Raw genomic sequence first — 12,012 nt, forward strand, 5'->3', positions numbered from 1 at the left:
CAGAGCCGCACCTCCTCGCGCCCCCCCGCCCCAGCTTGCCTGCTGCTTCAGGCTTCCCACGAATCAAATGTTCGCGGGAAGCAGGGGAGGGGGAGGGGCAGGGGGCGAAGCGTCCAGGGGAGGGGGCGGAGTTGGGGTGGGGCAGGGGGTGGGGAAGGGGCGGGGCCCGTGGAGTGTCCTCTTTTTGGACACTTAAAATATGGTAACCCTAGTGATAGTAATATAATGACTGGTTTTAAGGGAGCCATTTACAGGTAGGCAATAAAAAGAATGGAACTAGCAATCATTGCTAGTGAACATCATTTTCTGAATTTTGTAGTCAGATCATTGTAAATGATAAGAGGCTTCATTGATGTTAAATTTAACTATGTTGGATAACACACAGTCTTAAACTAAAGCTCTGGTTATGGGGAAAAAGACTCTTTAAACTTTGGATTGCCTGTGTCTGATTGGGGTTGTGGTGATTGCCCAGTTTAAAGAAAAAGGCTGTGGCTTTCTATAATGTCTGCATACCAGTGTCTCTCTCACTTTCTCTTGTGTATTATTTGTATATCACATCTCTCTCTCTTGCTGTTTAATGCCGCCTTTGATAAGAGGTTTCTCAAGCAACTGCAGGTTTGAATCTGAAAAATTTACATTCAGCTATAAAAATTTCAAGAGCCCAAAGTTAGATTCCCCTTAAAGGCCCCTATTCTCTTCAGAACAGAGATCACATGGCATACTAGATGCACGTTTCTGACAAGCAGTAACACTACTGCTAAACTGCCTTTACCCATAGTGGCTTCTCAGATATCTTGTAGCCTTTACACTGTCAAATTCCATTTAAGTGCAAATAGTTCTATCCCTCCTCCCCACAGGTTTACGTCACTGAGCAGAGTGCATTTAGGTTGCTCAGCAAATGTCTGTCTCTATATCCATTTCACTTTAAAACAAGTTAAAAAAATGAACAGGAGTGTTTTCCTTTCTAAGTAATTCAGCTGTCTCATTACTTTGTGATAGTCAAATATATTTGGATGTTTTTCAAATAGCTTGAGCCTGATTTGCCAAACCCGGGTTTTGTGTCTGAGAAGACTGGATGTGGAGCTTTCTGAGCAGATATTGGCCTTAAATAGCTGACCATCAGAGTATTTTCTTCCCCTAACTAAACCAGCATAATGACCACCTCCAGTAGGACGAATTCTGCTACATCCAGGGTAAACTCCTTGGTCAAAATATTTGATCCCAGTGCTTTACAAAGCCAGGGGCTTGATAATGAAGTGGAAACCACCCAAATTCCTCTTGCTGCAAGCAAACATGTCAGCTCCTCTGAAAGTTTTAACACGTTGGATGTGAAGTTTGCCTCCCTTGGTCAGAAAATAGATAAGTTGTTGACTGTGCAGGACAATGTCCTTCAGACGCTAAACAGTGTTTCCCAGGAAATGTGTTGCATTGAAAAAGACATTGAGATGTTAAAGGCAAAAGCAGCTGAACCTGGACCCACCACAGAAACAAGTGAAAAGCTAAATAACTCTGAAATGAAGGGGCTGTGCATAGAAATGACCAATACCCTTTCTGACATGAACAAGAGTGCAGAGCAGCAAGCTAAAAGATTAGATGGAATGGAACAAATAGTGCTGGGGTTACAGGAGCTTATAGGGTTTGTGGCTGAGAAGTTTAAAACTTGTAAAATCACGGATTTAATTCTCAAAAACAAAGCTCCTCCTAAGCTTGTCAAGGTTGGCAGTTACTTCAAGAAATATAAGGTTGGAAACAATTCCAGAATGAAGACTTTCTCAGACAAAAGGGATACGGGCACGTCCAGCAACAGAAACGAAAAGGTGAGACCAGGTTTGCTTTTCATTTTGCTGAGGACCATTAAATTGTATGGTTGTATTTTGCTTTGCGCTCAGTATTTTAATTTATTTAACCTTAACACAACCAAACCAGTATGCTTTAATACTGAACTGTATTAGACCAAACTGAGCAACTTTTAATGAAAATGAGTCAGAAAATCTAGGTGATGGTAACTGCGGTCATTTTCTGTAATGCTCTATTTACAGCAGGGGTTCTCAAACTGGGGGTCAGGACCGAGGTTATTACACGGGGGGGGGGGAGGGCACGAACTGTCAGCCTCCACCCTAAACCCCACTTTGCATCCTGCATTTATAATGGTGTTAAATATATTAAAAAGTGTTTTTAATTTATAAGGGGGGGTCGCACTCAGAGGTTTGCTATGTGAAAGGGGTCACCCGTACAATAGTTTGAAAACTACTGATTTACAGTTGCCTTGTGTTAGAAAACATAGTTAGGGGCCCAATTCTGTTCCCATTGAAGTCAATACAAACTTGATATTGACTTCAATGGGAGCAGGATCTGGCCAGGGATTTTGCTATGATATTCTCTGGGTTTATAAGTGTTTGGGAAAAGCAGTTCAGTGAAGATCTTATGTGGCCTGATTCAAAGCTCATTGAAGTTGATGGAAAAACTCTCACTTGCTTCAGTGGGCTTGGGATAAGTCCCACACAAGTCACTTAATTACATGTATTTTGGTGCAGTACTTATACGCTCCTGCTGACTTCCAGGGGAGTTTTACCTGAGTAAGGATTCCAGGTCTTGGCCCTAAGAAGGTTAGGTTCACTGTAAATGGAACTTTAGTTTATATAAAATCCCCTGAAATAAAACTTTTTACTCCTCTTCACTGGAAATGGTTTTGCTAGGTTTTCCATGAGCCTGATGTAAAGCCCATTGGAATCTATGAAACAACTTCCATTAACAATAATGGGCCTTGGATCACTCCTGTAAGCTTGTTTCATTGGGCTTAGATCGGGTAACATTGATATTCGCCTCTTAAGTTTAGATGATTTATAAAATTGTTTTGACAAGTTATTTTCAATATTAACTACAATACAATGAATTAAAAGGGGTGTTCCTAAATCCTTTGCCACTTTATTTTTCATTTTGTTTAAAGATGTAAACTTTTTAGGGTTTCAGACATTAGACGACCCATTCTTCAATATCACAAGCTTTTTAGCAAAGGAAAAAAAATGTGTGAAGTTATTAACAGGAAATGGTGCTACTTGTATTGAGAAGTACCCCATATTACTTCAGAATGTCCCCTGAGTGGCTAACCAGATGCCTGGCTATCTTTAAACAGCTCTACTTCCTGGTTAAATAAGTAGTGCTGGAACCAACGTATGTAACTTAGTAGAGGCTAATGGAGTCTGAATGGCAACAGAGGAACAGCTCATAAAGCTCTTTCTTCCAGTCAATTCGTCCAATTCTCCCCGGTGTCATTGTGCAAACTTGTTTTCAGAGAACATCCATAACTGGATGGAAAAACTACTGCTGTATAAAATAATAAAACGACAAATGATATTTTTACAGGCAGGATCTTTTTGACAGTCAGATTGGACTGACCTCATTAAATAAAGAAATTCTAATAAACAAAAAAGGCTTTCACCTTGGTACTGTCACCTTCATTAATGAGATGTACGCTGGTTGGGTGGTAAAAATGTTACATATTTATAGTATCCAAGTTTTATTTTTAACTTTTTTTTAATGTGTAAAACACCATGATACAAAGCTAGACACATGGGGCCTGATTGTCCTCATACTAGTGTAAACCAAGAGTAAAACTGCATAGATGCCAGTGGAATTACACACTTGTGTAACATTGTTGTAAGTAAGAACAGAATCAGTTCCATGATGCTAATGAAGTATGGTAAGACCCCTAGGGCCTGGTCAGAATCAGGGCCCCATGGTGCCAAATGCTGTAGAAATATAGAGTAAGAGAAAGGATGAGAGAGTAGTGGCCTTTATTGATGAATTCATGGAGGCATGCCAGGCATAAGGGAGAACCTGGAAGACGACCCAGAGATGGGTGTGAGAGAAGATGACAAATGGGCAAGTGAGACTGGCATCCTTGGCAGATTGAGTGAAATGAGACGTAAAGACACAAAGAGAGGAGGGAGGACACGTAGAGAGAGGAAGAGTTGCTAAAGGCCTTGAAGGGGTGGAAAAGAAGCTTGAACTGGATGCAATAAGATGGGGGAGCCAGTAAAGGGATCCAGTGAGCAGAGTGATGTGGTCAGAGTGAGGACTAGGAAGATGAGCCAACAGCCAGGGTTTCAGTGGAGTGGATGGGGCACGGAGTGTGTTAGGGACAACAGAAAGGAGAAGGTTATGAGGGCCTGAATAAGAGCATTAGCTGTGTGGAGAGAGAGAGAGAGAGAGAGAGAGAGAAAGCTTGGTCTCGTAAAATGTTTTGGGGGAGGAGTGGAGGTATTTGGACATTGTCTGGATGTGTGGGGCAAGAGAGAGAGAGGATAACCTCCCCGGCTAGAGGCCTGAGGAACAGGGTGGATGCGCAAGAAGCTTGGAAGGAAAGATAAGAGTTCTGTTTTGGCCATACTAAGTTGATGTTGCTGGTGAGATACTCAGAAGATGTCACAAGGACAGGCTGAAATTTGGAAATAAGTGGATGGATATTTTAGGAACATTGAAAATTCCCAATAAACTAAGTTCTGAAGCCTTTACTCAGACTTTTGTCACTCTCCCTCAGGCAGAGAACTCTGTTTTGCTTGCCCCACCATAACCAGAGGAAGGAGAGTTGGGGGAGGCAGAGGGGCAAGACCACCCCACCATCACTATTTCACTTCCAAGTATTTAGGAGAAGCCCCTGCTTGGAAGAGATTCTACTCCTGTTCCAACAAAGCGCTCAATGAGCGTCATCCCCAACTCTCAGCTGCACTGTTTACCCAATATCAGTCAGCAGCACTCCCCCTTGCCAGAAAGAGAAGGAGCAAAAAGTCAAATAACTCTGTCCCATCAGGCTCTCCCTGTTCACCAAGCACCACCTCCTTCCCTCGCTCCCACACTTAGTCTTCAGACTGACTCACTGACATTAATTGGCATCAATAGGGGTTTGTCTAGAATAAGGACTGAGTAAGCACTTCTGGATTTGCCCTGATGATATTACATTTAATATCTTGTTTGTTTTTATATATATATATATATTGGCTTGTTGTTACCTTATTCTGTGTGTGTGCATGATTGATTATAAAAGGATCATCATGTGAAATTATCAAACAACCCAGTGAACAATAGTGGAACTTAATACACACATATTCATCCCAGACTTTTAATTTAGCTCTCTGCTACGTATAGTGGGACTTAGTAAAAGATCCTTCACCTGGGTTTATGCATCTCTTTTGCTGAGCCTATTGCTTTAGGGCTGCCAATTATTGATTTGGGGGGCAAATAGAATCTCCTCTTCCCTAGGGAGGACAACAGTGTGTTTGCTGCAGAATGTATGCGCAAGTTAGGTCTTAAAATGTTCTTGCAAAAACAAAGAGAAAATTTTCCAAAAAAGAGGGGTGGTGGGATGGGGGATTAAATAACTCCTAACCCTCACACATGCCCACTGTTATGCCTTATAAAGATATCTGTGGAATAGCAGCAGAAATATTATATGCATTCCAAGTGAAATTCAGCCCTTGGCAGAGGGCTTGTGTACTGTAGAGACCCTGCAGTTTCCTCTAAATGAAGGACGTGTCAGAGCAGCCAGGTGAGTGGCAGTGATGAGGTGTCTCTTTAGCCTGGTCTTCATCAGCTCTGAATAGTCCAGATTAGGCAGGCTGCACTGGGAATTGGACCAAGAAAGGCAAATCTTACATGAACCAACAGGCCAGAAGCCACTCATTCTCAACAGGCTGAACATTGTTTTACTAGGGCGATATATCACTTTTTCATGGTCCTCAGACCTTTTTCCTCTTCCAAAATGGCTGCTAAATTTACCACCATGAACCGGAATAAACATTTACAAACCCCTAGGAGCCCAAACCACACTGGGGGCTGCAGTGACATCCAAGTATTGAGACAACCAGGTTCATTTTGAATCCAGACCTTTATAAACTTCTACGTGTGTGAGCCCAGTCTGATAGATGAAAGCAGAGAACCCACTGCAAAGTGAACTGGGCAGGGAACCCAAGGTTCTAGTTACCATGAATTTGTTAGGAAACATATTGGCTTGTGAAAAAATGAACGTAGTGGTGAAATGCATTAATGGCTTGATAGTGGGGCTGCTGAGCTGTGCCACTGTGTTTGTCAATAGGGATAAGGCTGAAGCATATAAGAGGAGAAATAAGTCAGCAGAACTCAGACATAATTAGATACATATTGTAGGACTATTTCTAGTCTAGGTCTATAGTTTTAAATGAAATGGAAAGGGAAAGAATTTGGATGCTGCACTGATGGGGGCCATGTAGGAACCTAGAGAAACAGATAGATAGAGTGATAAAAATTATAGGAGAAAAATAATGAGCAAAGAAGTATCACCAATGCTATGGGTTATGCTTTATTTTTCACAACATATCTAGATAAAAACACTTCTCTTGTCATTCATCATTTAATTTAAGTCATGCCCTGACTGGCTGAAATTACTTGTAGGAAAAATAGATATATATCTCTACTCTTTGAGCAGAGGGGAAGAATTATCTTGAACAGAACAAATGACTGTCTCGAAGATCCTTGGACAGGAAAATAGACAACTTAGTTATAGACACAAGCAAGTTATTCCTTTGCATGGAAGCAGACTAGGGGAATGAAAACTCCATAAGGGGAACTTCTTGGAGTTTCCTCAAAACTCTTCCTTCAGGGTTGGAGACGACCCCTTTTTTCTACCACAAAAGTAAGAGGATCCGGGCCACAAGCTTCAGATCTGGCTGTGTCTCCACACCAGCTTCAAGGCCCCCGGTGACATTGCTTGACTCCATGTCCTGAGGCCATCCTCAGAATCCCCCCTTAAAGTCTTCTCAGCATAGAAAATGGCTCTGTGGGAAATTTAATACAGACCCAGGCTGTATTAATTTTTCTGCTGAATCTCTGCAGGTTGGTAGGAGGACAATGTGTGGCTCCTAGCAGTTTCTCCATGCAACACACTGAGAATGAGTAAGCTGGTCTTAAATGTGAGAAGAGATAGATCATGAGCTCATTTCCCTAGGTGATGCATTGCTATGCAATAATTTACAGCACATTAAGAAAATGGACACCATTTTGGGGGTCCATTATGACTCTTCCTCAAGCCTAGAATGACCTTCTGAGATGAGAGGCAGCTGGGAACGGGTGATGAAAGGAGACAGGTTATGTCAGAAGAGTGGGCAGATGGAAAAGAGAGGGCTCCTGGAAGTGAGGAGATAGGGGCAGGATGGACTTGGGCTAGGCAAGAGTCCTGATCTGCTCCCCCTCGCAGGTGTGGGAAATCCTCCTTTAGCAGGCCACCAGCTTTTAGAAATTAACCAATTCTCAGGTGACAGCCCACCTGGAAGTGAGCTAGTTCTGTATGTGTAATGTATAATACATTTGAATGTTTCATTCAATATTTCCGTCTTTCTTTGTATTGTCAATGCAATTTCAGTTAATTGCTGGGTCTCTACCATGCTGGCTTTCAATGACGAGAGTAGTTTCTTTGAGTTAAATTAATTTGGTGTCATTCTGGCACCATCCTTCGTCCTGCACAAACACACTACTGATGAGGAGCAAAGACTGGCTGTGCAGCAGCCCAGGTGGACCCTGGGGCCATTCCAAGCACATTCCATTCAGCGTTCTGTTGCCCCCATGGTGAGGTGCTGCAGGAAACAGTGTGTCTACATAGGGAAAATAAAGAATCCCTTTATCCCAGATCTTTAAAACGAAACAAACAAACAAAAAACCCTTTGCTTATAAAATAAAGTGTGTTATTAGGAAGCCAGCCTGTGTGTGGAAATCCAGTTAAAAGGGAATCATCAAAGATGTAGGGGATGGTTTTGAAGTCTGTAACCATTTGGAAAAGTCCCTACAGTAAGCTTTCTCCAAAAACAGCCCATGAAGAAGTCTGGACGTACCTGCCATGCATGACAATGCATGCTTGACTCAGATGAATCAGTAAAGCTGAGAAATGTCTTCTAACATGGCCAGCTGCTTAATTGCTCTTGTAGCAAAAGATTGCCTGAAGTGGTCTGACAGATGAAACTCAATGTTACTTATACTACAGTAAGAAAATGGCCACTATTGCTTGGCCTTCAAGATGGATCTCTTCTCCTCCATCCTCTCCAACATAAGCTGTGACAAAGTTGCAGTCCACAGGGGAAAATAAGCCCTTTTGTAGAGAATTCTGGAGTACTGTACAGAGCAAATTCTTCATGATGTGATTTAGGTGCACATGCAGTTGGTGGGCCTGTGAAAATAGTGATATACCAAGGTGTTTGTAATAAAGGTCTGACATGCAGAAATGATGGTCATAGATTGATTTTATTTCCTAGTCCCAGTCACCTGACGTAGGCGAGGGTTACACATGGTTAATACTCTGGTCATAGCAAAGATCAGTATCCACTGATTCCAGTGGCTGCTGTTTCTGTACTATTGCATGTACTCCAGAGCCATTGGAAGTATGTTCATCAACTACTTTTAAAATCCACCTACAGATGACTGCTCTCTGAAATGATAGTGACTAGTGTTCATGGTGAATATAAAAATGTTTAAAAGCAGTTCATCATCATCATTATTATTATTACTACAAACAGTTGTGTTGTGCTTCTTTTAATATATCAGAGTGCATGTTACAGACTACAGACTCAGATTGTTAGCCTGGATGCCTACATGGAATAAGAGGGCATAAAGAACCCCCTTACTACCATATGTAGGCTACTCACTTTGCTAGAGATCCTCCCTCGCAGAGGAGGGAAGGGAAGGGAGAAGAGCAGTTGCCATTGGATCGCTCCTCCCTCTCCCATACAGGTGGATGGGAAGTGGGCAGGCAGGAGCAGGAAGTGGACAGAGCCGTGGCTTCACTCATCACCCAATATAGCTGAGCCTGTGCATTGGCAGAGGTAAGCTGTGGAAGAAAAAGGCTGGTTCAGCTTTTTTCCAGCAAAGGGGAAGTCATGACTGAACTGTGACTCTCAACCCCACCCCTGGAGCAGTGTAGCTATCCACTGCCCTTTATGAGAGCTGTCTTGCAAAGTGCCAGTTCCACCCTGCATGTTTCTAAATTAGATTTTCACAGTAAAATAGTCTTTACATACAGTATTTTAGATCCAACTGTTAGTTTTGCATGTTGAAAAATTTACTAAGAGTCCGTATTTTCCTTTAGGCTGTCTTTGATCCCCCATCCTGATTGCTACCCTCTTTCTTGAGTTATTGGGGCTATATTTAGGCATGATTCCAGCTGTGGTTTTACTGTGACCGTATTAGAAGTGCACTGCATTGCTGAACTAATATCTTTAATAACAAGTGAGGAGCATCATTTTAGTCTTGAGGGACTGCGATATATTGGTTTACTCATATATATTTGATGTTTCTGTCCTCTTGATTTTTTGTTCTTTAAGTTTGAGTACAGTGAAGTGCATTCAAAGATTTCCTGGTATGTGATGGGTGGCTTGATGCAAATTTCCTTGCAGCAATATCTGCCTAGTAAATTCTGTTTGTTATTGCCAAGTTATTTCAGGGCTGTTGGCCACATATGCATTCTCATGTATATCCAGTAAGGAATCATACTTTACATTCTTTGATGTGACTGAATAGATGTTCTGACTTGAAATTAGCATATACAGAATAATTATTTATTTTAGAGTGCTCTCAGGACTATAAAGAACGTGGAAGACAGAAGATTTCCGCATCTAGGTGCTTACAGCCTCTGTAGACAAGCAATAAATAATTATTCAGTTACACTGAGTGCTATCAGAAATGGAAGCAGAGTCACCATATGACAGTGGGTGTGTTTTGTTTCATGTATATAATAAGTATCAGAATTTCATTCACTGGTCATTTAACACTGCCTGTCTTTGCAGACAAAAAGTGCTTTGAGGAGGGAAATGGAAGTGGAGAGAGTGGATTTCAGCTGTTCCAGGATAGGTAGAGAGTTATGGAGTCAAATACTTTCTCAGGAAAAGAAGGCATCACATATGTTCTGATTCCAAAAGTTAGTATATTGAAGATTCAGTCACATACAACAAGTTGTTACATATAGAATTATGTACATGTAGAGAGCCTACATACCGGTGCTTATGTAGCAAAATCCATGACATAACACTGGGTGATAAAGACTTGCTCAAGTACTCAATGTCATCACGTAGATCAAGTAACTCAATCATGTCTATTCATGGATAATGTTCAGCTCTTACATAAAAGCTGGATATCTAATCCTAATAAATCTATGTGAACTATCTTGGACATCCCTAATACAGACACTAATGACGTCTATCCGTTACTGTTATTAGGAAGTATCCCCAACAGTTGGAGATGGGACACTAGATGGGTAGAATTCTGAGTCACTACAGAGAATTCTTTCCAAGGTGTCTGGCTGAGGTGTCTGGCTGGTGGGTCTTGCCCGCATACTCAAGGTCTAACTGATGGCCATATTTGGGGTTGAGAAGGAATTTTTCCCCTGATCAGATTAGCAGAGACCCTGGGGGTTTCTCCTTCCTCTGCAGCATGGGACATGGGTCGCTTGCTGCTCAGGCAGTACCCGGGGCCAGCCACACCAGCTGTTGCTCAGGTGGTCCCCAGCTAAGTTCCCTGTAAGCCGTGGAGCAGCCTATTTAGTGCCACGCAGGTGCTCAGGGAACCCGCCCGGCCGGGACCTGACATGACAGGGGGGGAGGCGCCCACCCCGGCCCCAACTCAGCCCCAGCTCAGGCCTGCCACTGCTGGGACACCACTCCCCTGGCCCCAACTCAGCCCCAGGAGGAGTCCTCTCTCCCTGCTGTAGCCCCAGGGCAGCCTGCATCCCAAATCCCACATCCCCGGCCCCTCTCCAGAGCCCGTACCCAGCCAGAGCCCTCACCCCTTCCCCCTCCCACAGCTCTGAGCCCCTATCCCCAGAGCCCGCACCCCAGCCAGAGCCGTCGCACCCCTGCACCCCAACCCACTGCCCCAGCTCTGAGCCCCCTCCCACATTCTGAACCCCTCGGCCCCATCACTTCCATATTGTTGCACATAACAAAATTCATTCCGCATTCTGGCCCTGGAACTGCCTGAGGAGCAGCTGGTGCGGCTGACCCTGGGGACCAACGGAGCAGCAGTCCCTGTAGCGGTCCCCGGGCGGCCGGAGCAGCTGCTGCTCGGCGGCCCCCCCGGCAGCTGGTGCTGCTGGCCCTGCCCCCCCAGACCCCCTTCCCCGCAGCAGCAGCCCCTCAGCTCCCCTCCAGCAACGGCTCCCCAAGATTTAGTCAGGGGTGTTTATAATATAAGTCATGGACAGGTCTCGGCCATGAATTTTTGTTTATTGCCTATGACCTGTCCATGACTTTCACTAAAAATACCTGTGACTAAATTGTAGCCTGAGTAATGGGCCTACTACAGAAGTGAGTGGGTGAGGTTCTGTGGCCTGCAATATGCAAGAGGTCAGACTGGATGATCATGATCATCCCTTCTGACCTCAAAGTCTATAGGCCTATGAGTCAATGAATAGAATATGTACTTTTGCATATGCAAATTTCTTTATACTGCAACCTGTTGAATGGGAGCGAACTGAAGCAATGAAATAGTACCTTTTGGCATCAGAAGAAATGTGATGGAGTCACAAAGGAGATCTAACTAAAACCTTAGGGCTGCTTCATGAAGCCATTCATTATAAGGTTCCTGCAGTGGGAAGAAAATCAAAGGGTTTTATTAGGTGAATAAAAAAAGTTGAAAGTTAGATAGAAAAACATTCCAAAGTTAGCCCTGGTGCAGTATAAAGAAAGAATTTAAGTACAGCACAGCTCATTAAAAAGGAGTCAGATGTTCATAAAAAGTATTACATTAATTTCTGACTGAATTTGAAATTGCTTTAAAATACATTATATTTATATCTTTTATGATTGCTTAACGTCTAATTACTACGATTTTTTTCATCGCGTAGTTTCTAATGCGACTCTGAATAGTTTCTGAAAATAGTCTTAGGCATCATTCCATACCGTAGGTTTATAAAGAGTCTTTATTCTGCTACCATGTTATTCTGCTGCTGGTGCCATCACCTCTGCTCTTACTCTGTCTGTGTTACATGGAGTCTGAACA

At 43.0% G+C, this 12,012-nt stretch overlaps 1 protein-coding gene across 11 annotated transcripts in view; it reads left to right on the plus strand.

Annotated features, from left to right (window-relative positions):
* The window catches only part of MYLK4 (myosin light chain kinase family member 4), a 125,704-nt gene that overhangs the window by 88,561 nt on the left and 25,131 nt on the right, over positions 1–12,012 (plus strand). The window contains exon 1 of one of the 11 annotated variants that reach the window (XM_008165374.4): positions 1,043–1,817. The exons of 9 other annotated variants lie outside the window; for them this stretch is intronic. In XM_008165374.4, coding sequence (XP_008163596.2) covers positions 1,155–1,817 — 663 coding nt within the window. In that variant the 5' untranslated portion in view covers positions 1,043–1,154. Of the gene's footprint in view, positions 1–1,042; positions 1,818–12,012 lie in introns of those variants that run through there. One more of the 11 variants, XM_008165375.4, reaches the window with a different exon arrangement.

The sequence above is a fragment of the Chrysemys picta genome, chromosome 2, assembly GCF_011386835.1.
Source record: "Chrysemys picta bellii isolate R12L10 chromosome 2, ASM1138683v2, whole genome shotgun sequence".
Lineage (NCBI taxonomy): Eukaryota > Metazoa > Chordata > Testudines > Emydidae > Chrysemys > Chrysemys picta.